At 38.7% G+C, this 24460-nt stretch overlaps 1 protein-coding gene across 2 annotated transcripts in view; it reads right to left on the bottom strand.

The window, feature by feature from the left end:
* PDE4D (phosphodiesterase 4D) overlaps positions 1-24460 on the bottom strand; it is an 849844-nt gene that overhangs the window by 26731 nt on the left and 798653 nt on the right. The window contains exons 8-16 of one of the 2 annotated variants that reach the window (XM_055555248.1): positions 21679-21772; positions 20134-20306; positions 19152-19250; positions 17810-17974; positions 16499-16598; positions 11373-11527; positions 10498-10620; positions 9845-10027; positions 1698-9135 (exon numbers count right to left, since the gene is read on the bottom strand). In XM_055555248.1, coding sequence (XP_055411223.1) covers positions 8719-9135; positions 9845-10027; positions 10498-10620; positions 11373-11527; positions 16499-16598; positions 17810-17974; positions 19152-19250; positions 20134-20306; positions 21679-21772 — 1509 coding nt within the window. In that variant the 3' untranslated portion in view covers positions 1698-8718. Of the gene's footprint in view, positions 1-1366; positions 9136-9844; positions 10028-10497; positions 10621-11372; positions 11528-16498; positions 16599-17809; positions 17975-19151; positions 19251-20133; positions 20307-21678; positions 21773-24460 lie in introns of those variants that run through there. The other variant, XM_055555247.1, reaches the window with a different exon arrangement.

The raw sequence follows: 24460 nt of genomic DNA, 5'->3' as shown, positions 1-24460 counted from the left end.
TCACCCCAAACAAGGTTGACTATTTGTCCCCAGCCATGCAGATATTTGGGCAGAGGAGCCTGGTAGGCTGCAGTCCATGGGGTCGCGAAGAGTAGGACACGGCTGAGCAACTTTACTTTCACTTTTCACTTTCATGCATTGGAGAAGGAAATGGCAACCCACTCCAGTGTTCTTGCCTGGAGAATCCCAGGGACGGGGGAGCCTGGTGGGCTGCCGTCTATGGGGTCGCACAGAGTCAGACATGACTGAAGCGACTTAGCAGCAGCAGCAAGCAGTATTTTCTATTTGTCTCTTCCTTGCTCTTTATTCTTTATCCCATAAAAGCTTTTTGCTTTCTGCTCTCTTTGGCAGTTTTCCAAAAGGAGATTTTCCATTTCATTAAAGTTTGTTAGTACCACCCAAATTGACTTCTTTCATCATTTTTAAACAGTTTTTTTGGCGACAAAACTGTTCCGTAAAAGTTTTTGTAAAACACCACAAAAGCCCCAACCCAGCAGCACATCCACCTTAGGTATTAATCTGCTCAGCTAAAGTAACAAGATTTTCTAGTTTCAAAGAACTGAGTGCCATCTTCCGGTACACCTGCTTATTTTATGCCTAAGAACTGTGGCCCAGGAGGTGTAAATATCTACAAAAATGGCAAAATCCTACTAAGACAAACTAGAATTACCATGACCACCATGGGGAACTTTCCAAAGAGACAATAATCGTTCATTTAAGAAGTGCACCCTAGAGTGTTGCCCAAATCAACAAAGAAAATGGGATATATATTTTAATTGACATGCCAAAGCCTCCAAAAAGCAAGGCTGCCCCAAAGCTTCATCAAATGTTTCATTATAAGAGGTGAATGAAAAATTAAAGACCTGTCTAAAACAAAACATCGAAAGACTAAGGTGACTCCTACCACCCGCCTTTATGTTATGTGAGTACTCACTAAGCTTCCAGTGAATTGCTTTTCCACTCTGAAGAGACCAGAAGACCATAAATAAAGTCCACTAAATAGTTTTAAAGCCAGAAACCTAGAACGCTCCCCCTTGTTGCACCCTCCTGGGGTCCATGGTCAAAACTCTCCATGCTCCCTCACACAGTAGTGTCTGACTCTTCGTGATCACATGGACTGCAGCCCGCCAGGATCCTCTGTCCATGGAATTCTCCATACAAACATACTGGAGTGGGTAGCCATTCCCTTCTCCAGGGGATCTTCCCAGCCCAGGGATTGAACTCTGGTCTCCTGCACTGCAGGCAAAGGCTTTATCACTGAGTCACTGGGAAAGGCCCCATCAAAACACAGGCCCAAAGTTCTCTCATTTGCATTCAGTCAGGATACAAGGGGAAAAGTTTTGTCAAATCGTTCCATAGCAACTCCCTATGCTGCTGCTGCTGCTAAGTCGCTTCAGTCGTGTCCGACTCTGTGCGACCCCATGGACGGCAGCCCACCAGGCTCCCCCGTCCCTGGGATTCTCCAGGCAACTCCCTTATATGTGTCCTCAAAAGAGGGTCCCTCCTGGAACCAAACTCCCAGAAATTCTCCAGTAAACTGCTACTGGTTATCTCCTCAACAGCCCAGGGGAAGCTAACATTAAAATTAATGAAAAATCTTGTCAAATTCTAGTAGACACAAGACTACATTCGTCTGGAGGCTGCACATGGGCTCCTAGGATAAACAGCAAAAGCCAAGGAAGGGTGAAAATTCTTACCAGTGTCTGCTCTCCTCAATCTCTGCGGTGACCCGTTGAAAAAGGTAACATTTCAAGTTTTCCCTTCCTTTCCAAAGCCTCGGTCATTGACTGGGGACCCTTTCTCACCCAGGAACAGCCGTTGCCTCATCGTTTGTTTCATTTGTGTCGTGCCAACATGGCGTGACTTTCTGCTTGCCCGAGGAACGCAAGTTGTCAGTTCTTACGTGTGCAGCAGCTTAATCATCCGGCTGGGGTGGGGGCGGGAGATCCAAAAATACAGCCGGACAGAAATGTAGGCTGCACTCTGTTTGCCGCTCAGATAGAGTGGGACAGGGGAAGGGTTGCACTTCGTTTGTGGCTAGAGTTTTACTGAGTATGCCCAGCTTGGAGGAACTGTCTAAGTCTTTCTTTGAATTGTCTTTGGGAATGGCTCCGGATCTTGGGAGGTGGGTATCCTTTGCAACCATGGTGGCGGAAGGACGTAGGACCCCCAAACCGGGATTCCCGGCCTCGGCGGATACAACATGCCTGACAAGGAAGCAAAGAGCCCAGAAACTGTATGGAACCACCACTGCCTGGACACCACCAAGGTGTGCTTATACTCGGCTGGAGATGAGAGAACGTTTATATTGGAAGGGAGAGGGGATGTAGTAATAAAGACAGAGATGGCAATTCTTTAGTAGAATGGGGACACAAAGCCCACGTTAACTGATATAAATAAAGCAAGCAGTGTATCTTACAGGCCTGAGTTCGTGGGCTGAGCTTTACACCCATTGCACTGCGTTTGACAATGAGCATTTGGAAATACAAGAATACCTGCGACAGAAACAGCCTCCAAATCTGCAAACTGGGGAAGCACAGGTGGAATTCCATTAAAATAAGGCTGTGTGTGTGCAGTTTGTCCATGTTAGGGATGGTGCTGTCTGGTAACACGGAATGTTTTGCTCTTGTAGGCTCAGAGCTGTGTGTGAGATGTTTCCAGATCAAAGGTCTAAACCCAGGTAGACTCAGCACACCCAAATTGGCCTAAATCAGCCGAGGGGAATACAGGGAAAAGAAGGGCAACTTTTCTTTTGTTGCATAATCTCACTTAGGGGTGGTAGACTGAGGAAGGGATTTGCGTTTAGATCAAGCATTCCTGGAAGGGATGATTTGGGCCTTTGGAGGGTACAGCTGCTGTGGCTGCCTGTGGTGGTGGGAGAAAATGGTGAGGAGGCGGAGCACAGCTTATTCTATTTAACCTTATTCTACTAGTTAAGATTCAGGGCTTACACTTGTGCTGATTGATCATGAATACTGATTTTCTGCCATTCAGGAAGAAAAAAGAATTTGTGAGGAAGAGGCAGAGTCTTTAGTTAGCAACCAGATAGAAAACTGTGAACTCTCTTTATCTAAACAACCAGACTAATTTTATGGTATCAACCCTAAATGTCTTGATCACCAGATTGAATTATAGCCAATATCAATTTGGTAGTGATATTCAACAAGTATTAAACACGTACTGTGTACCAGGGATCCATTTGAGGTGTGAGGGATACACTGGTGAGCAAAGACTGGACTCTCGTGAAGCTCTGTTCTGGTGGGAAAGAGACAATAAACAAATAGAAAGTGAAGTCGCTCAGTCGTGTCCGACTCTTTGCGACCCCATGGACTGTATGTAGGCCATCAGGCTCCTCCATCCATGGGATTTTCCAGGCAAGAGTACTGGAGTGGGTTGCCATTTCCTTCTCCAGGGGATTGTCCCGACCCAGGGATCAAACCTGGGTCTCCCACATTGTAGGCATATGTTTTACCATCTGAGTCACGAGGGAAGTCACATGTCAATTTGTGGTGTTATAAAGGGAAGAAAGCAGGGTTAGAAGGTGAAGAGCAAGGGAGCAGGAGTACTTTTCTTCCATTTCTCCCAAGGTTTGGAGCTCATTTGTACCTCAGGATTTTGCAAATGAAGTTTTCTCTGTCTGGACCCTTCTCCTCCTGTCAACTGTTCCTTTTTGCCAAGTTACCTTTTGAGCTCCTTCAGAGCTCAGCCCCAAATCACTTTCAGTGAAGGCTTCTCTGGCCCTGGCCCTCTGGAAGAGACCAAGCTCAGGTTCTTGTTCAATCACAGCACCTCAGCTTCTTTGCTATACTAAGGACACTTACGATGCTGCATAGGGAACTGTTCAATGCCTTTGTCCCCTGTAGACCTTAAACTCACAAAAGCTGAATTATGTCTGTTCATTGATGAATCCTTACAGTCTTGGAGTTTGCAGAGTAGGGACCCAGCAAATAACTGTTGAGTATCTGAATAACTTTCATATGCCAGAACACTCAATCAGAGAAGTTCCCTTCCCAAGCCTTTTACTGTGCTTAGTCTTATAGGCCATCTACATAATTTTGCCTTTTTACTCTATAGCAAGATTAATCTGCATAATTTGGCTTTATTGGATTACAAATATGTAGTAATATATGATGTCACTATCCTTTATTTCACCTTAACAATCCTCATGGCTCTTGGAAACATGTGCTGACTGAACTACGAGTTAAAATGAATACTCTTATTTGTAAATGATCGAGTCATAAATAGGCAGAATCAACCCATGCTTTTATTTCCATTGCATATAAAAATTTCATATGAAGGTATTGATGTACAGTACTATCCCCATGGGCTGTAAGAGAGGCTAAGAAACCACTAAAAGAATCATCATTTGTAATGCTCACACACAATTGACCACTCTGAAAACATATCCAAAGAAATCAGATTTAAAACAACTAAAATCAGTAAGGATTTTTTTCTTTTTTGTAATTATAGTGTCCCCATTGTACTGTTTAAAACAAAAGTAATCAAATTCCTTTGGGCCAGGGCTGCTAAAATCTACAGTTTGTGTCAAAAAAGAAAATGAAATAAAATAAAAGGAGGCTCATTTTTTCTAGAAAAAGATTCTCTCCTTTCACTAAGTTGCACATCCTGAGGGCTGGGCAGCAGTGGAAAGAGGTTTCCACATCAGCCACTGGGAATTTTTCATAGCTTTCGGGAGCTGGCCTCTGCGCAAGGTTAAAATTTAAAATTCTAAAGCAAGTTTCGCAGAAACACACATTCTAGAGAACGGTGACCCCACTATGCTATGTGAACTGGCGTCACATAAAACTTTGTGTTAACGTATGAATTTACATACATAAGGAAATTTGATTCATCTTAGTTGAAGAAAAATTCCATGGTTTAAAAAAAATGACCTTTTTCATATTCTGTTTTCCTAACATGTCAGGAAGCCAAATAATAAAGTACTAACATGCATGGCCTATGGCTCTAGTTTCAAATTAAGTTCATTTGTCCATGTGCTCAAGAAGTCAAAAAGACTTTTAATAATTATTGGACAAGAATATATTTCCCCAGTAGTGTTTGAAAATTAAAAAAAAAGAAAAAAATCAAATGTAACTAACCGAAGCAGCTCTGTTAGTATCTTATTGGAAAAAACACCATCATATATGCTTTGGTGCTTCGTGGCAGAAAGCATTTAAGGGCTTGTCTCTCAAGAGTCTCAGAATGCTCTAGAGGTTGACCATGGTTCTGTACAATCCAGCTGCTGCCAGAAACCCAACTGATTCAAAGCTCAGATGTAAAATGCCCAGCCCTAACCCCACTGTTACCTTACTTTCAAATGCAGCAAAACAGAAGAAAATATTGGTTAAAGTTAAGGCACAGCCCTGGGACCAAAGACCTGCAGCTATGTTTTTTATATTTTATATACCTTTATGTATTTTATAGTTTTCTTGAATCTTCCATAAACAAGCTCTAAGGTGACAAGACTATTTTATAGAAGAAAAGAAAATGTACAAGGAGTATGTATACACACCATTCATTCTCTCACCAAGAGTTTCCAAATATATCAACACCATCCCAATTCGGGATGATGTTTTAATAAGAACTGATAATTTACAATTAACATTACAGTATGTACATTACAATAAATACATGGTTGTAAACAGACAAACAAGACTGTATTACAGGTAAGGTCATTTGGTGAGAAAAAAATGCATGGCACAAAAAAATAAATAATGCATTCAAAAAGCATCATAAAGCTTTCGGTAAAATCCACTTCATTCAAGTTTTTTTTTTCCTTGTCTACAATTTGTTCTATCTACATTATTTTCTTGTGAATTTTAAGTGACAGAAAAGAAAATTAAAACAGCATTATTATGTTTAGTAACTTGCAAGCTGAAATGTACTGGTTTTATGCAAACTTAGACATTTTCTTCCCCATACAGTACCCAGATACTGTATTTTCTTACAACATTTTAGGAAATGTAAAGCCACTGATAAAAGGGTATTCTTTTTAAAGCAGCGTATACTTCTGAAGCACACTTCGGCGAGAGCAGAGAAGAGAGAAGGGAGAGGAGAAGCAGACTGTACAGTGCACTAGTCCCTGTCTTTTGGACATTTTTTCCTAAAATTTGATTGTTCACCATTGGGTATCTTCACACATGTGACCATTAAAACCAACAAATTGAAGAAATAAAAGAAGTCTCCCTTTTTTAGTGCTGTTATATACCTTTTCAGGTCCGGATTTGTGACATATTGCTGTTTTAATTTTTTTTTCATTCTTAAGTTCTAGGCACTCTGTGGGGGAAATAGCAAGCATGAGGAAAGGGAGGGATTGAGAGTATTTGGGAGAAAGGAATAAACCTTAGATTCTTTGCCTTTTCTTCTAGACCTCCATCAGGAACAAAATTAAAATGGAAACAAGTTTCCAATTGTTCTTGTGAAACCACTTGCCAAACATAAGACTTTATTTGAAAGATTACTGTCTGAATTTTACAGGGGACTCTGATAATTAATTGGTCAATTCCTGTCTTGTGCTCTATGTCGAAGTTCACAGCTACCTAATTTTTCTATCAATGTTTCTAACCAACAGTGGCTCTCAGGGGATTAAAATAGTATCTTCAGCTTGGGTCATTTCCCTGGCTGATGATTTAGTGATTGAGACATCCCCAATATAAACATTTTTCAGGATTACAATTCCATTTACTGTTTGGTCAGATATTCCTTTAGCCTCTACTTGAGTTCTTGGATATCACTGTGAAAAATGATTATTTGGGCTCCAAGCTCTTCACAGAGAAGGTAAACATTTTTTAAGAGCTGAAATGGGAAGAAAGTCCAGACTAAATAAATGCCCCAAGACGCCAATTAAAGGTAAATACTGGGAATCAATCTCTAAAATTGCAATACAATTCTTGATGCTAAATTCAGCCAAGAGTGATCTCTACTGTTTGATTTAGTCAGAATCTTCTTACCCAACTGAGTCATTTAAAACGGCATCACATCACCAAATCTCTGGTGCTAGGGGCACCATCAACTTCTTTTTATCAGCGTATTTAAAGTTCTCCTCCACTAGATGTACTTCTGGATCAATGATAACTGATAAAGCAAGAAATGCTATTATGTGTTATGTGGCTGTCCTTTAAGGAAGAGGCATTGCTACACTTAAAATCACTTCTCAGGAATATTCCTCATACAGTTCTTAATCCCATGGTGAAATCATAGAAACAAAAGAGCATTCATTGTACTGGTGTTCATTAATATATTCTACTAATATTGTTAAAAATTACCTACCTAGCCATTAACTTTTCTTTATAAATCAAAAGTAAAAGCTAGTCATTATATACGACCTCACGGCAGAAAAGAATGCTAACTCTAACTTGACTACCTGTTCTTTGCATCCATCAGAATGGTGGTGATATATTTGATAAGACCCCACGTAGTAAATGTGGACAGAGGTTCAAACACACACTGAATAATGAAGCAGCACAAGGGGAAAAAGGTTTTCTTACTATAACTGACTGTGAAAATAATAAAAATGAGCATGAAATGTGTGGGTTATTACAAAGACATGCATTTGTGAAATGAGGGTCTACCACCACAGCAAAAAGTTATCAGAAGACACTAAGTGGGAAAATATCTAAAAAAGACTGACCATTTTAGCTACTGGGTATTTATATATCTCCCACTTGCTTCAGATAATACCAACTGATGACTGAGTGTCCACAAGGCTTGAGATACATTAGACAGAACACACATCAGAGTATTATGGAACACGTGTTCACTTTGCACACGGTGAAGAAAAATGTCAGTGGGGAGCAACTCTGCGTGTCTGAATAGACCAAAATGAAAAGCCAGTAAATGAAGACCTACAAAAAGGGTTTCCTGCAACATAAAGTCAATTTTTGTTTTTAAAATATGGAAGTCATTGGTATATAAAACAATGGGTCACTACAAATCAGTTAATTGCTATGAAGTCTAAGGTGCAAGTAAAATTTGTAAATTAGGTTTATCCAGTGTAGCACAGATTTGTACTGAAAACTTGCAAGTTACTCCTTAGAAAAAAATAACCAGTGGCAGATGAAGTTCTGAATGTAGTTTTTTAAATATAATACCTCAATACATTTAATAATAAAAGTAAGCTCTACAAAAAATCTGTTTTACATATCATACAAAATGTAGAGGTCAGTGCAGCTCACCGAACCACACTATTCAGTCAGGTATCAGGAAGACTTGAAATTAGAAAATTATGCAATTTCTGTGGCTCATCTTTTTCCTGGTAACAGCTTCACACTATGTCCTGTTCCTGACCCATTCGTTGCTTCACCCATCTGTTCACTGCATCCATGTAATAATGCCTTCTTTCTGCTGAAAATATTGCAAACAAATGAAAAGAAAACCCCAAATCATCTTAACTTGGGGCTGCCCAATGAGCCACACTCCCTAGAAAACACTTAAGAGTTGATTTTTCTCGGCTTCTTCAGCTTGATGGAGCCGCAGACCTGTGACAATGCTGTCCATGAAGATGTCCCTCTCGTTCTGATGACATGGAGGTGAAAAAACGGGTGACAATATTCCTGAGCGCCAGACTGAGTCGTCAAGGTCAGTTTTGTTCCACAAACATCCTGGCAGATGACAGTGAGGTGTGACCGTGGTTGTGGCATGTGACATGCACTTTGGAAACAACGTTTCTACTTAAAAAAACAAAAAACACAAACAAAAGGGATGGAAGCCTGGGCCCTGTTACGTGTCTGGGGAGGGGTCCCCGCTGACACAGGCCTCGGGCTGGCTCTCCTCGTCGTCCGCCACGGCCTCCTCTTCCCCCTGCTCGTCCAGGGGGATCTCGGTGGACTCCGAGTCCTGAGTGCACAGCGTCTTGGAGTCGCTGCAGCTAGTGTCTTCTTCAACTTGACTCCCACTGTCCTTCTCGGTGTCTGACTCGCCGTCTTCCTCTAAAGTCAGTTCGAACTGGAACTTCTCTGTCTGACCCTGCCTGCCCTCCTCCTGGTCATCGGGCGCTGGGGAGGGGCTCTGAGGAATTGTGCTCTGGTACCACTCGCGATTGTCCTCCAAAGTGTCCAAAATGTCCTGGGCGTCAGGATGGACCAGGTCTGCCCACGTCTCCCATAGAGGATGAACGATATAGTCTATGAAGCCCACCTGGTTAAAAAAAAAATATCCAATGTGAGTACAGGATTAAGAAACAATGGAAAAGGTTAAAGAGACCCAAATGTATTCAATGTATATACTGAATTAAATTTTTATATATGATATATAGAAGTTACGTAAAATATATAAATGTAATATGCTTTACAAATATAACATTGAACCGAAGACTATGAACCTTAGTCTGGTAAAATAGTCACTATTTTAGGTAGCAGACTGTATGACAATGTTGTTATGAGCTGCAGAAAACAATTAATAGCTTTTAGAATTCTGAGTCCGAGAGCAGGTTTGTGATGTAAAAAACCTCTGCTTGTTTACCTTGCTTGGTTTGAGGCTTGGACTTGATTTTAGAATAGTCCATTTACAGGTGGATCCAGATACACCGAAATAATGCCATGTATTCCATATGGATTCAAAGAACTTTATTCACTTATGAGAAGAGCTAGTTGAAATAATTCTACACATGTGAATATGCTATATAAATCGAGTTACAATGAATAAATATACTGTTCTATGAATAGATATATGACCATACGGATATACATCCTAAGAATCAAAGAATTTTGAGGCTTGCAAACACGAAGTGGGAATTGAGCTTGTCAGAAAGTAATTAAGATCACCCCATAAAAGACTGAAGGAGGTGCAAACAAAGTAACCAAACGTTCTACCTATCTGTGTTCTCTCTGAAAGCTTAAGGCATCACCTGTGATTTTTCCACAGATGCGTTGTGCTTGTCACACATGGGGCTTATCTCCATGCCCCGCTCCCTCTCTCGGTCCCCTTGGCGGAAGAACTCCTCCATGATGCGGTCCGTCCACTGGCGGTACAGCTGGAGAGGCTTGGTTGGGTTGCTCAGGTCGGCACAATGCACCATGTTCTGAAGGACCTAAAACAAACCAGTGCATGCTCTGTTCAGCACCCGCTCCTTTTTTTTAAACTGGAAATTCACATCAGGTGACTGTGGCGCTTAAAAATACATGTTGTGTAAGAGTCGTTCCAGACGGCTCGACCATGATGTGTCTGTGTGTGGTTCACACTTGTATTAATAGTCCCAAAGTATGCCACTTCTACCGCATCTAGGTATCATGAGAGAAACTGTTTACATGCTCACTTCATTAAATTCAGAGTTGCTTAAGTGGTTGGTTTTGTGGGATATTATTTTTTTTAACGCTCTTCCACTTGTAAAGGCCAATAGTATTTTGTCTGGTTAATTCTCAGGATGAAGAATCTGGATAAAAATCCTGCTTATAACTACCAAAATTATAAGCTGGAGAAAGGAAACATAAATCCTATCTAAGCTAGACACACAGACACAAGTGTGTACACACAGACACAGAACAAAGTCAAATGCTTTACCTGGATCCTATCAGAATAATTATCAAGAAGAAGAACTCCAGAACTCGTCACTTTCTTAGTTTCAACCATAGTTTTCAAATCGGCCAGTAGATTCATGTGCTTTGACATGTCTGTGGCAAGTACCTTAAAAGACAAACAGTGTTCTAATAAGTAAAAAATGCCCAGAGGAAAAAAGTCATAATTTGCACATGAAAATATCATGGAGAACATGAGAAGAAATGGAGAACAATTCTGTCATCTAATAGCCCTGTGTGGGAATCCTTTACTACTTCTTGGGCCAGAATCTACTCCTCTTTGCTGTCAAGTTTCCTGGAAGCTCAGATAAATGTGTACAATATACAGACACATTAATCACTAGCAGCCACTCTCATGGTGATAAAAAGGGCTATTTCTCTGGATAAGATATCATCACATTTTGAAGTTTTTTAATTTCTTGGACTAGAAAGTGGTTACTGGACTACAGTGGAGTGATTCACAGGTTGCTTACAGAATACTTTAGGAACAATATTCTGGTTAATTTTCTGCTTATCTAAGACATGTAATGTCTCCATTTCTCTGCATGTACAAAGCTGAACAGATAAAGTTTCTGATAACCAGAGATTTCCCTGTGTCTCATGAAAAATGCATAGAGAAAAGACGAATGTCACGGATGTTTCTGCATGGCACTTCTGCTGACAGAGGTTTTTGCATTATTCTTAACTCCAGACTGTTAGCAGCAGAGCATCACTGCCAGCAGCAAGGCCAGCCTCTGGGACAGAAAGGGCAGCAATATCTTGAAATGTACAAGAAACTTTTATTTGATTGTCATCTTTTTCTTTTTTTAAAAAAACATCATAGATCACAGTTCTCTTTTTTGCTTTTTATCAGTTACTCACAATGTCAATGACCATCTTCCTTAATGATTGTCTTTGCTTTTTGGTCAAATTCTGGAAAATGTCACAGTTTTCTTCCTGAAGCAACTTAAAGCCCACGGCCAAATGATGGTTCTCCAGGACAGAAGAATCATTGTACATCAAGGCAAGTTCAGAGTCTTGAAAGAAAGATAAGAGGTAGAAGGTCAACAAAGCCATTTATGCTAAGTTTATCTTATTTTTCATATTCTGAGATCTCTGGGGTTTTAGGAAGCAATTTCTCCTAAATGTTTCTACTTGCATTCCCATGACATGACAACACCTAGAAGACAGTCTATGAGTTAGTGTAACCATGAAGAGCCCTAGAATCTTGAGAGTGGGCTTAACACTCTTGGCAAATGATACGTCAGTTCACACTGAGGCTTCGCCTTCTTCTGTTCTAAAGGGAAAGAAGAGTTAGGTGAGATTACCCTGAACCTCCTTTCCAGATCTGCTAAAGGCAGCTCCATAAGCTCAGCAGTAGAAAACATCATTCCTAACATCTGTAACACATCCAGAACAGAAGATGTTGTATTCCTGATAAAGGTGGACTATCTATCCAATCTTTTATGTAATGTAAAGATCATGTGCCTTAGAGTAATTTGTACTCCAAGAGGGTACAAGACTAGCTTGGAACATACGAACAATATCAGGGTCTGTTCATGCTTGTACTTGTTTTGTTCACAGGATAGCTTTGTTCATTTTTCCATTTCCTTGTCCAAGTGTCTTGGCAACCACTATAAACATGTATGTTGCACATCCAAGATGCACACTGAGAGTTTCACATGGAGCTAGGTTTTGAGCTGTCTACATAACTCCAAGGTGAAGATTCGGCTGCTCCCCCATGACTGTCCTGGACCTCTGGTTTTTTTTTTTTTTTTTGCAATGAGAAATCCTACCTCTTTCCTAGTTCCTGTAAATAGCAGACTCAGGTCTATTAAAGTAGTCATTAAAAAAAAAAAAATGGTGCTTTATCTTGTTTCCACTTAAGCCACTGTAAAAACTAACACATGTATTGGATCTTTCTTTTGACTTGTGTGGAAAATATACATTATTTTCTAAGAAAGAAACACTCAATACTGCTCAATGACTATTTTAAAGAAGCTAGGAAGGAGACGTGAGATTCAAGACACACTTTGACTGAGATCCTATGATTTTACATTTATACAGAAAAATAACGTTCTATATATAAGCTACAAATATAGTGATGGAAAGCTTGTTTATCAATGAGATCAGTGAAATAAAGAGTATGTACTATCACCAGGTCCAGCTCTACCTTCACACAGTAAAATGTCTCTGCTCTTGAACTTCAAAAGTCATATGATTTGAATAGATGACTAATGTGTTCAAATGTGTGAGGAAACCTTTCTCCCCCACACCTAGGCAGATTCGCTAAAAACAGAAATTTTACTTGTTTTCCAAGTAAAATTTAATGCTATATATATGCTGACACTGCTTTATTGTTTCAAAAAATAATGCTTTAAAAATATTTATCTTTTTAAAGATAAATATCCTCTAATGTGCTCTATTCAACACATTATGATGCTATTTACATTTTATGGATTTATTTACATAGTATTGTCCTTGAAAAAGATTTATGCAGCTTCTCACCTGGAATTTCAACTTCCTTACATCCTATTCAGAATCCTCCACTCCCCTAAATCATTTATAAAAGCTCAAAGCCTCTGCCAGGTAGAAATGATCGCTCTGTTTTCACAACCTTCAGCATGTTTACAAGGAGTGTATGTGTCATTAATATTAAATCACCGGGTGCCTAAAACTAACACAACCGGAATGGTTAATGAAAACTATCACCACAACTGAGAAGCAGAGGGGTATTTGGCCTGGGAATCAGCCAGGTGAGCCCAAGTGCCCTTCCGCCCTGGTGAGCCATGCAGTCTCCTTAAAATTGGACAAGTGACCTCCCATCTATGGGAGGTCTGATCTGATGATTAGAAGTCTTTATTACAAGAAACACAGGTTCAACTTTTAGCTTTGGACAAGATGGCAGCCCCAGCTCCAGGCTAGGAGCTGAGAGGGTGCTAGTTTGAGCCACTCAATCCATCCACAAAAGAAAGAGAAAACACAAATTTAATGTCTATAAAAAGAGTTTACTGTAAACTAAAAATAATCACATAATTCTGATAGAGTATTTCATACAGCTGTTTATTGCAAGTTTGCAGTCATTAGTGAGACTCTCCTTTTCTGAGAGACTGTAGTCTTGTATTTAAGGGCTTCCCTGGTGGTGCAGAGGTTAAAGCGTCTGCCTGCAATGTGGGAGACCTGGGTTCGATCCCTGGGTCAGAAAGATCCCCTGGAGAAGGAAATGGCAGCCCACTCCAGTGTACTTGCCTGGAGAATCCCATGGACGGAGGAGCTTGGTGGGCTACAGTCCACGGGTCGCAAAGAGTCAGACACAACTGACTGACTTCACTCACTTCCCTTTCACTTTAAAACATGTTGTGAAAACTAAAACTTAACTTGTGTTAGAGGCTACTAAGCCTCTTCTGAGCTCTGAAACAAAATGCTTTCTGGCTTGATCTTCCTGACCCAGGGATCGAAAGAACCCGGGTCTCCTGTATTGCAGGCAGATTCTTCACCGTCTGAGCCACCGGGGAAGCCCAATTAAAAGCTAACTAAGGCAATAATTCTCATAATGCCCTGGGGCTCTGATCAACCCTGGGATAACTTTCATCTACCAGATGATACTGATTCATTCTCTCAGGCATTACACAGCCCTATCTCACCCCACCCTCAAGAAAATATCAGCAATCCAAAGCTGGCCTGGGAACTGCTGACTGCCCTGTGTGGCTGAGACCCCACAGAAAGGAGATGGGCACAACATCACTGATGAACAAAGTGCCTCCAGAAGCGCAGGCTATAATCCTTCTACCTCAGGCAGGTCATCAGTAAAACGACCTTAGACACCCTTGGCCACTGTCCTGTGTGTATAATTACCCCCTACTGTCTCCATTATTTATTCTCAGTTGTCTCAAACTTTAAAGGGCATGAGATTCATCTGTGGACTGAGGCTTTGCTAGCTTGAACTGCAGACTCCATGGGTACCCTGCTGCCAGCCTAGGCCCATCTGCCCTTGGAGGGTCCATAATAAAGAAGAGTTGGTCCTCATTTTTCCTGAAAAATTTAACAGAATACTTGGAAGACAGTGACTTTATTATCAGTTGTTTTAATTTGTTCTCAATTCTTAATTCTAATGTTATAATATGGGAAGATGCAATATTTAGTATAATAGGATGCAAATAAAACACTTAAGTCTGAATATTGGTGTTATTAATTTAAAGAAAAAAGCCTACCTTTCTTAATGGCAAGAGTTAAGACAAAATTTATATGTATTTGTTAAAAATATCAAGATATACCTAAGAAGCAAAATAATGAATCAGTCCAGGATAATAAAAAATTGCCAGTGTACATTTTACTATATGATCTTCCTGTTCTAACAGAAAGGACACAATCAACCCTAACCTAGGAGACAATGTAAACTCATGTGTTGATATACAGTAATGTTTTGTTGACTCCTGAAAGCACCCTATTATAGGCTCTCAAAAGGTAGCTAAGACATGAAATGCACTGACTATCCATCCATTTTTGGAAACCTATGACTTTCCCAATTCTCCTACACATGAGTGAGTCACCAAAGTGCATTTTGTTATAGGGTAGTCCAGAGGCTATTAAAAATATACAAATATATAAATAAGCCAAAAGATCTGAATCTCTCAAAGCAAGGCTATATTTAAACTTCCCCTTTAAATCTGGCTGCAGCAAAGTATTGGGAATGAATGGTGGAGGAACAGACACTACAGGAGCTAGACTGCTATGGGGCAGGAGAAGGCTGTTTTCCACAACTCAGTAAAAAGCAAAGACAGATTCTTAACAGATAGTAAAAAATAAGAGCTTTTTATTTTTTCACATACAAAAGTGACTTTTATAACATTAATCTACTGTGCTGGGAGGGAATTATATAATGGTACATTTAAATTATTTACCAATTAACTTCAAGTACAGAGAGAATGGGCTTCCCTGGTAGCTCAGCTGGCAAAGAAACCCCCTGCAATGCAGGAGACCCTGGTTCAATGGAGAATCCCCATGGACAGAGAAGCCTGGCGGGTCCCAGTCCATGGGCGTCACAAAGAGTCAGACACTACTGAGTGACTAAGAGCACAGAAAGAACAGGATTTCTGTAAAACAATCTCTTTGCCAAAAGCCTCACCCAAACACTACTAATATTCCCTACAGGGGTTTGCAGTGCAACTGTGTGTTAAGAGGTGTCCCACACCGAACAGTCTCTTCTGTGCGTTCTTTCCAAATCCATTGATGACTTATTTTACAAAATGTCACCAGTGAGAAAAAAATCAATGGTTAAAAAATATTTAAAGAAAAAAAGAAACAGTATGTCAAAACAGAACTTCATACTGCCTCAGCATGAGATTTAAAATGGGAAGAAGAGGAAAGAACATGGTGGAGAGGGGAAGGAGTTACAGCCTCTGAAGAGGATTACGTCACAACCTACATAAAATGAGGAATTTAACACGCATCCTGATAACTTCTTTTATTTAAAACTCTGAGGGTAGGATTTCCCTGGTGGTCCAGTGGTTAAGAATCCACCTACCAATGCAAGGGACATGGATTTAATCCCTGGTCAGCAAACTAAGATCACACATGCCACAGGGCAACTAAATCTGTATGCCGCAACCAGACAGACCACATGCCACAACCAGAGAAAGCTTGTGAGCTGCAACAAAGACCAAGCACAGCGCCCGCAACCCCCCCCAAAAAAAAAACTTTAGGAGCAATATACCTAAATCTTTCTGCAAACTTTCGCTTTCAATTGCTCTGTCTACTAATGTGGTAATATAGTATTTCAAGAGAAGTACTGGAATGCATGTTTTTTCAAACATCATATGCCTCATGGGCTAGAACAGTAATTTTTTAGAGCTATATAACATTAATGTGCAGTCACTGTGATGCATATATACACATCTCAAAAGAACATGACTCTGGAAACACCCTATACTTATAAAAACCCTCAGTCACTCTAAAATGTAAAAAGGAAAATTTTTTCTGCAAAAATGAAGACGTTTCACTTCACTTACTTGTATTGATCAGAAACTGATTGGACACACCAGGATGATCAACGTCATGGATTGCACTGGCAAAAATTGCTGCAAGAATCTCCAAATCTGTAAACACAGCCTGAAAGAACCCAGACAATATTAGATAAAGTTACTATTCTATAGTAATATAAATTAAAGGTACATAGGAATGGGAAATGCCTTCCCAGACTCTGATGGAAAACAAAATGAAGCTTCAAAATATATTATTATCATATTTCAGGATGGCAGACTTTCAGAAAATGAGATCCTCATGGCCTTTTTAAATGTAATCTTGGAGGAAATATTTTATCTGATCTTATTATAATTCAAGATCACACCTTTTCCATGGTTATATTTTAAAAATATTTAAAAAGGATATCTGCCAATAGTTTTAATAATAACTTATTTTAAAACTATTTAAGATGTTCAAGGATATTCTGAAAATGTACATAAAATTAATGACACGAGCAATTATTTTCTTCCATTCAAAACAGGGACTCTCAATCTCAGAGAAACCAACATCTGCAGTCAGATAAGTCTTTGTTGTGCAGATAGGTCTTTGCTGTGGGAGGCTATCCTGTGTGTTACGAGGTGTTTAGCAGGGCCCCTGGCCTCTACTGATGAGATGCCAGTAGAATGTACCCCCAAATTGTGACAGCCAAAAATTTCTCCAGTATTGCCAGATGTCTCTGGGAGGAGGGGGGGAGTAAGAGTAACGGGAAAATCACCCCCAGTTGAGAGCCTCTCACTCAAACAATAAGGTATTAACCTAGTTTTATAATGAAACAATCTGAACTATAAAGTACATTAGCAAAAGAGAGTCACTCTCCCAAATGATTAAGGAAATCAAATTGCTTTAATAAACATTTAATGGAACAACTTCATAGGATTTGGTGACATTAAAGATATGTTTCTTTCTAATGAGTTCTATGAAAAGTATCAATGCATAGCTTCTATTTTATAAAAATAATCATCTTTGGATTATAAACAAAAAAGTCATCAGACTAAATTCCCAAGAAGCCCCAAACTAATCAAAACTGAGTAATCCAGGTGTGCTTTATGGAATGTTCACTAGATCATTTCAAAGATGCAATATCATAAACAGATGAATCCCTAAGTCTTTGATTATTATCAAAGACAAATTCATCAAAGACTCAGCTGTTTAATTACCACAATGACATCCCCCTCCCAACTTAATAATATTTCCAGGAAGCCAATTGTTGTTTGCCCTGCATGCCCTTCAGTATGAAAGCTGAAGAACCACTGTGAGTGGCAAGTTAATGTCCTCGAAGGTTTAGAGACCAAGCGTACCTCTAAAGCAGGTGTAGACAACAGCACGTGCGTTGACTGGACGACATCTGCAGCGTGAATATTATTGTGGTAGGCCACATCAGCGTGGTAATGATCTTCCAGGGTCATTAGGTATGTAATTAAAGTGTCTACTGGAATTTTAAATGTTTTTAATAAATCCCGTTCCTGCAAGAAAAGAAATCCTCTTAGCATTTTGTATCTTATAGAAAAGATTTTCCATACAGTGTGTTAACAACAGCAACAGAAATCACCCCCTGTGTCACCTATGGATAACCCAGAAATGAGAGAAGCACTCTCTCAATGTCTAGTGAGGACAATGAAAACCCATGGGGTGATCCAGGAACTGAAGGGACAAAACCAGAGTACAGTTGTCCTTCTGGAGCCCAGCAAAGCTTTGCCCAAAATATATGGTGTCAGGAATGAGCTGCCAACTATCAAGTGTCCGTGTCCTGGGATCCTGAAGGTAGCTTCAGTCCACCACCCCCGACTCAGCCACTGGGTCAAAGCAAGTGAGAAACAACATTCTCTTGAGGGCTGGAGACCTCCAGCCCCAAATTCTCATATAAATCCTAACCCTGAACTGGGGCAAAAACCTGACAAGAATGAGAAACTGATTTGAAGAAGAGAGCAGTCCACAAGACAGTGGTTGAAGAAATTACATACTAAGGTTAGTCAGCAAGGGCTTATTCAATTTGTAAAGTTAACACTCCACTCCATTCTCTGTGCAAGGGAGGGTCATGTGGATGATTTAAAATTTTTTTTATTTTATGATTTTAAAATTATTTTAATGAATTGCTTCAGTTTGCCCATATATCTTTTTCTTCAATGGGAAAAATAATACAATTGATTTATTTGTGTTTAACCCACACTCTAACCTTCTTGTATCCTTATTTGCCCCTTGGTATATAAGGGGCAGGAGAAGGCAATGGCACCCCACTCCAGTACTCTTGCCTGGAAAATCCCATGGACGGAGGAGCCTGGTAGGCTGCAGTCCATGGGGTCGCTTAGAGTCGGACACGACTGAGCGACTTCACTTTCACTTTTCACTTTCATTCACTGGAGAAGGAAATGGTAATCCACTCCGGTGTTCTTGCCTGGAGAATCCCAGGGACAGGGGAGCCTGGTGGGCTGCTGCTATGGGGTCACACAGAGTTGGACACGACTGAAGTGACTTAGCAGCAGCATATAAGGGGCAAATATATATCCCTTATATGTTTCAGCAAATAAAAAACTATCAAAATAAGTAAAAGAGGGTGAGTAGTGAAGAAGATAAATGCATGCACAATTCACAGACTGGACCTTATGTCACCAAATAAGAGGTGATAGAACTTAACCATGTTACCTGAAAAATGGTGTGCATGATAACAGTCAAAGGTCGGTTCCCAGACAACTCTGCTATTCTGAAAACATGAAGACCCCATTTGTTCACATCTTCTAGTTCCTGGGGTTAAGGAAAGGTAAGAACAAGTTTGGATGCAGAAGGAGAACATGAAACAATGAACACAGTCGTTTAAAAATTACTGACTTTAATGAAGAGATTGTTAGACTTTTTTTCAAAAGTTCATTTCGAATGTAATGGATGCACCACATAAGTAGAGGCAGACTTGAGGCAAATCTGCTTAAAACACAATGCTAGAGACTGAATGATGTTGCTCAACCTTATGTCTCTGACAAAACAGCATATTTACACACTTGAAATATTGATCTCAAGTATTTCTCCAGTAGTTAAAACATATTCTCAAAACCTTAGCTAGTTAACTAAAACATATTCTCAAAAACCTTAACTTAAACTATTCAAACAATCAAATGTAGATGCAAAAATAAAGAACATCAAGCCACCTGTCTCTATATATTAATTAAATTCAAGTGATTAATTTTTCCTCTTGATGGTTTATTTTGGAGATCCTTCTCTAAAAGCTCATGTTCATCTACCTTATCCTTTCTTAAAATTTATTTACTTTTAATTGGAGGATAATTATTTTACAATATTGTGTTGGTTTCTGCCATACATTAGCATGAATCAGTCATAGGTATACACATGTCCCCTCCCTCCTGAACCTCCCTCCCCTCTAGGTTGTCAGAGAGCACTGAATTTGAGCTCCTTGTGTCATACAGCAAATGCCCACTGGCTATCTAATTTTACATATGGTAATGTATATGTTTCAATGCTATTCAAGCGATTTAGCAAGAGCTTTATAAAGTGCTTTCCCATCTACCAGAAAACCCCCTATGAGTTATTAATAATAAGCTTTTTCATTTATTTAAAACAGAAGGAATCAAAGTTCACTGCGTATTTCTGATCATGGTACTTGAAATCATCTTACCTTGGCAAGGACGTCTTCTTGTTCAGTTTTGACCCCAAACCTTGGGATGCTTGAATTGGTCAAACTGGAGCTGTGCATCAACTTCTTGACCCCACTGATCTGAGACATTGGCCTTTTCTTTTTCTCCTTTTCCTTCTGAGTTGGAGAAGGAATTTCCACTTCATGTTGCTTATCTTAAAAATTTAAAAATATTCTACACTTAGTATTAATTCTGCCTAGTTTTTTTTTCTCATAACATGCATAACTAGGCAGATTTTAATTGATCATTATACATTCTAGGAAATATTTCCAAGTAAAACTCCTCTTAAGGAAGTTGTGTATTTACAGTTTGCTGTGGACTTAATTTAATACTCTGAAACACAAAATTAAGCAAATAAATTCTACTGCATAATAATTAACATCAAATAATTCAGTGACCACAACTTTGAAGGTCTTAATTCTTTAAAAAAAAAAAACAAAAAACTTATGATTGCTGACTTGGAAAAGGCAAAATATATTGGTTATTTCTACTGCTCATCAATTCCATTCCTGTCCAAAATTCACTTCCTGGTGGGAAAGCTGCTTTTGCCAAGAACTCCAGTTTCAACACCTACTTTGAAATGGCAGAAACTTCGTGCGCAAACTGAAAACAGCAGTGTGTGAACCTGACGGGCCATTCTGTGGGAGCACACGCAGTCTATCCGAAGGAGTCAGACTGCTGCTACTTTACATTTTCTATAGGATAGGGATGTGGGGATATATAATGTAACAAGGTTACATGGGGAGCACAGAGAATCTCCAGTATTATCTGATAAGTAAATATCATATTCACAAGAGCTAATTGTTGTTTTCAACTAGGACATCAGATGGTATCAATACACTCATTCACTATTTCAAGGCAGTGCCTCCTTTAACTTTTCCTTACACAGAGCGTGTATCCAAGAAATGTCTGTTTAGTGAATGTGCTAATTAGCTATTACAGCAGTTTTGTTTTGAAAGTAAATTCAGATCAAGGGTATGTTCAAGTTATTGGCTTGTTCTACCTGCATTTTCTTTCTGCGGATGGAGAATGCGGTGGTGGTGTCCCAGTGCACCATGCTCTCAGCTACTATCATCAGCAGGCTTTTCCTCAGCAATTGTTACATCTCTCTGCCTCCCCAGCCTACCAGGCATGATTCCCATTGGACTATCAACTCGTTGAGTTTAGGGACTATTTTTAACTGATTATTAAATACCTAATGTCCAGCAATGGCTGGCATTTAACAAGAATTTGTTGAATGCATGAATAGATCTCTCTAAAAAATACATTTTACAGTTGAGTACTTTGGAAAAATGGGAAATATACAACTTTAATTAAGGGAATCTCTAAAGTCTTGAATGAAACTAAAAGATAAAAAAAGGTACTTTGTCACCTTAGGTTCTAAAACTTAGAGGCTCATTGATTTGATGACTGAAAACAAATGGAATTCCTAACTCTTATTGAGTTCCAAAACAAGTTTGCACCCCAATCTACCTCTAAAGACAACCAAACAATAAAAAAGAAAAAATTTAAATTGTTATGCTTACCTAAGAATGTGTTTGATATATACTCTGACACTTGATTTCCAGACCGACTCATTTCAGAGAGATGGGTGAGCTCTCGATTAAGCATCCTTTTAAACTGAAAAAACAGAAAGATAAAATGAAATAACAGAAGAGGAAAGTTTAAGTGAAATAACATGAGCATATGCTAAGATATGGAAAATATGCCAAAGAATCTTTAACACATCCTGACTCTTTAGGTCAGTGTCATCCAATAGAACTTTCTACAATGATGAAAAAATGCTATACTCTCCACTCTCCAGAGATTAGTGGCTAGGAGCCAATAGCTATATGCGGCTATCAAGCCTTTTAAATATGGTTAGTATAAAGGAGGAGCTGAATTCTAGATTTTATTTAATTTTAATGAATTTAAACTGCAAAGTCACACGAAGCTAGGGGCTACCATAAATGGACAGCACACATTTAGATATTCAAGGAGGACATTGGGGGGAGAATGCATAAAAATAGCATGAATTATTAGCATTTAGAGAAGAGAAAAAACTAATTTATAAACACACAAAAGGGTTGCCACACAATAAAACATGGTATGTTTTTTATCAATTAATTTATCATTAGCAGAAATGAATATGTATACTGATCAGAGATTAAAATGTAGTCTTTTCCCCGAAAGCAGAACTGAGCAGATTTGAGTACTCTACTAGACTATAGAGAAAACATATGAACAGATAATACATAATGTTTCCTTTTTAAAGTTTTTTAAGTAGGGATTTACTGGTTTTCAGCATCCAAAGAATTTACCAATTCATCACCATAAGTCCCATAAATACAACTGAAAATAGACCTGTTCAGCTGAAACATCATTGCTTCACAGTTTATTTTACTGGTTTCCTGGTGCCTATTTTATCCAAAGAAACTTATCTACCACCTGGAATTTATCTATCACCAGCACGTGGCATTATCAAAACCAGAATTCTCAACGATGTTACGCTTTCCTAGCCATTATTGCTTCTCAATGTATCTTTCTTTGACTTCCCAAATAACTCAAATGGACCTTTTAATATACCTTAATATTTCTTTTAATGTACTAAACAATATATTTTATCTATATAGAGCAAAAACTAAATACTTGATCACAAAAAAGCCTTTTAAATTGTGAATTTCATCATAAATCCTCAATTAACTCTGGGGTAAAGAGAGTGGTGAATCATCATTTAGTAATGTCTGAAATGCATTTTTAACTCAGTATTTAGTTTATTAGAATTTAAAAAAATTTTGGCTCTGCACAATTCATACCAAGGTGTTATATATAACTCAAGATAATTTGGCAAATCACTTCCAGAGTTAATCTTATTGATCATCTAAATTAGGGTATCAGAATTGATCACTGTAAAGTACTGAGATCAATAAAAAATTTCAGTATACTGTTGGATATAAGAAATGCATATTAGCATTTTCCTGTAGTCAAAATTGAAGAACCGGCTATAACCAACAGAGATACCTCTGGTTGTTAATTTACAGACTGACGATGCTCATTCTCAAACTCAGAAACACAAAGTTCACTTCTGTTGTGTATTTTTTTTTTATAATTTTCTCTGATTAAAAAATGCATGTAGAACTCATGTATATCCTCACTGTCTCACTGCTAATAACCGTATATAATTAGCTATGCCTTTTTCCTTTGTGTATATTTGTTGAAACATAGTTGACAATATCCTGGGTTTTTGGTATACAACATAGTGATTTGGTACTTTAATATTAATAGATTCTGTACCAAACAAAGTTATTATAATATCATTGGTTATATTCTCTGTGCTGTATATTTTGCAATGTGTGTATATTTACACGTGTGTGTGCACATGCACACACACACACACACAGTGGAATATTACTCAGCCATAAAAAGGGAGAATGGAATCTTGCCATTTGTGACAACATGGATGGACCTGGAGGGTTGTATGGTAGTGAAACAAGTTAAAGATAAATACCGTACATTATCACTTATATGCAGAATCAGAAAATGAATGAATAGAACAGAAACAGGCTCACAGATACATAAAAACCAGTGGTTGCCAGACTTGGGGAATAACGAATGGGTAAAATAGAAGAAGGGGATTAAAAGGTGCAAACAACCAGTTTTAAGATAAATGAGTCACCAAATGTATGTATATTTTATATTTTAAAATTGGCATGGTCACTGCTTTGTAGACTGCAAAATACCAATTTTAAAATAAACATACATTTTGCTTATTGTCACTGAGCATTATATATTATGATCCACTGGGGGAAAAAGTAAAATTTGGAACCTTTTAAGAAAGCTCATAAAGATATTACCAAGTGTTAAAAATATTTTCTGCCCATTTTTTATGCAGTTATATTTTCCTAAACAATTCACAGGTTATCATTTATGAATGCGTAAGATCATTTAACTCACACTGGCACACAGTAGATGCTCAATATTATTTGAATTCTATCTCCTGGTTTCCTAGGCCTTTTATACTGATAGTTTATTTTTATCATTGCAGGAATGGATGGAAGAGCTAACTGTATTTAAACCAACATAAAATATATACCTAAATATCTAGCTCCCCTACCAATACCAAAAAATAATTTAGGGTATTATTCATATAGAAAATGGTCACTATATTAAAAAGCAGAGACACTACTTTGCCAACAAAGGTCAGATTAGTCAAAGCTATGGTTTTTCCAGTAGTCATGTATGAATGTGAAGGTTGGACCATAAAGAAAGCTGAGTGCCAGAGAATTGATGCTATTGAACTGTGATGTTGGAGAAGACTCTTGAGAGTCC

The sequence above is a fragment of the Bubalus kerabau genome, chromosome 18, assembly GCF_029407905.1.
Source record: "Bubalus kerabau isolate K-KA32 ecotype Philippines breed swamp buffalo chromosome 18, PCC_UOA_SB_1v2, whole genome shotgun sequence".
NCBI classification, from domain to species: Eukaryota; Metazoa; Chordata; class Mammalia; order Artiodactyla; family Bovidae; genus Bubalus; species Bubalus kerabau.
This window is presented reverse-complemented; position numbering and strand designations above follow the sequence as displayed.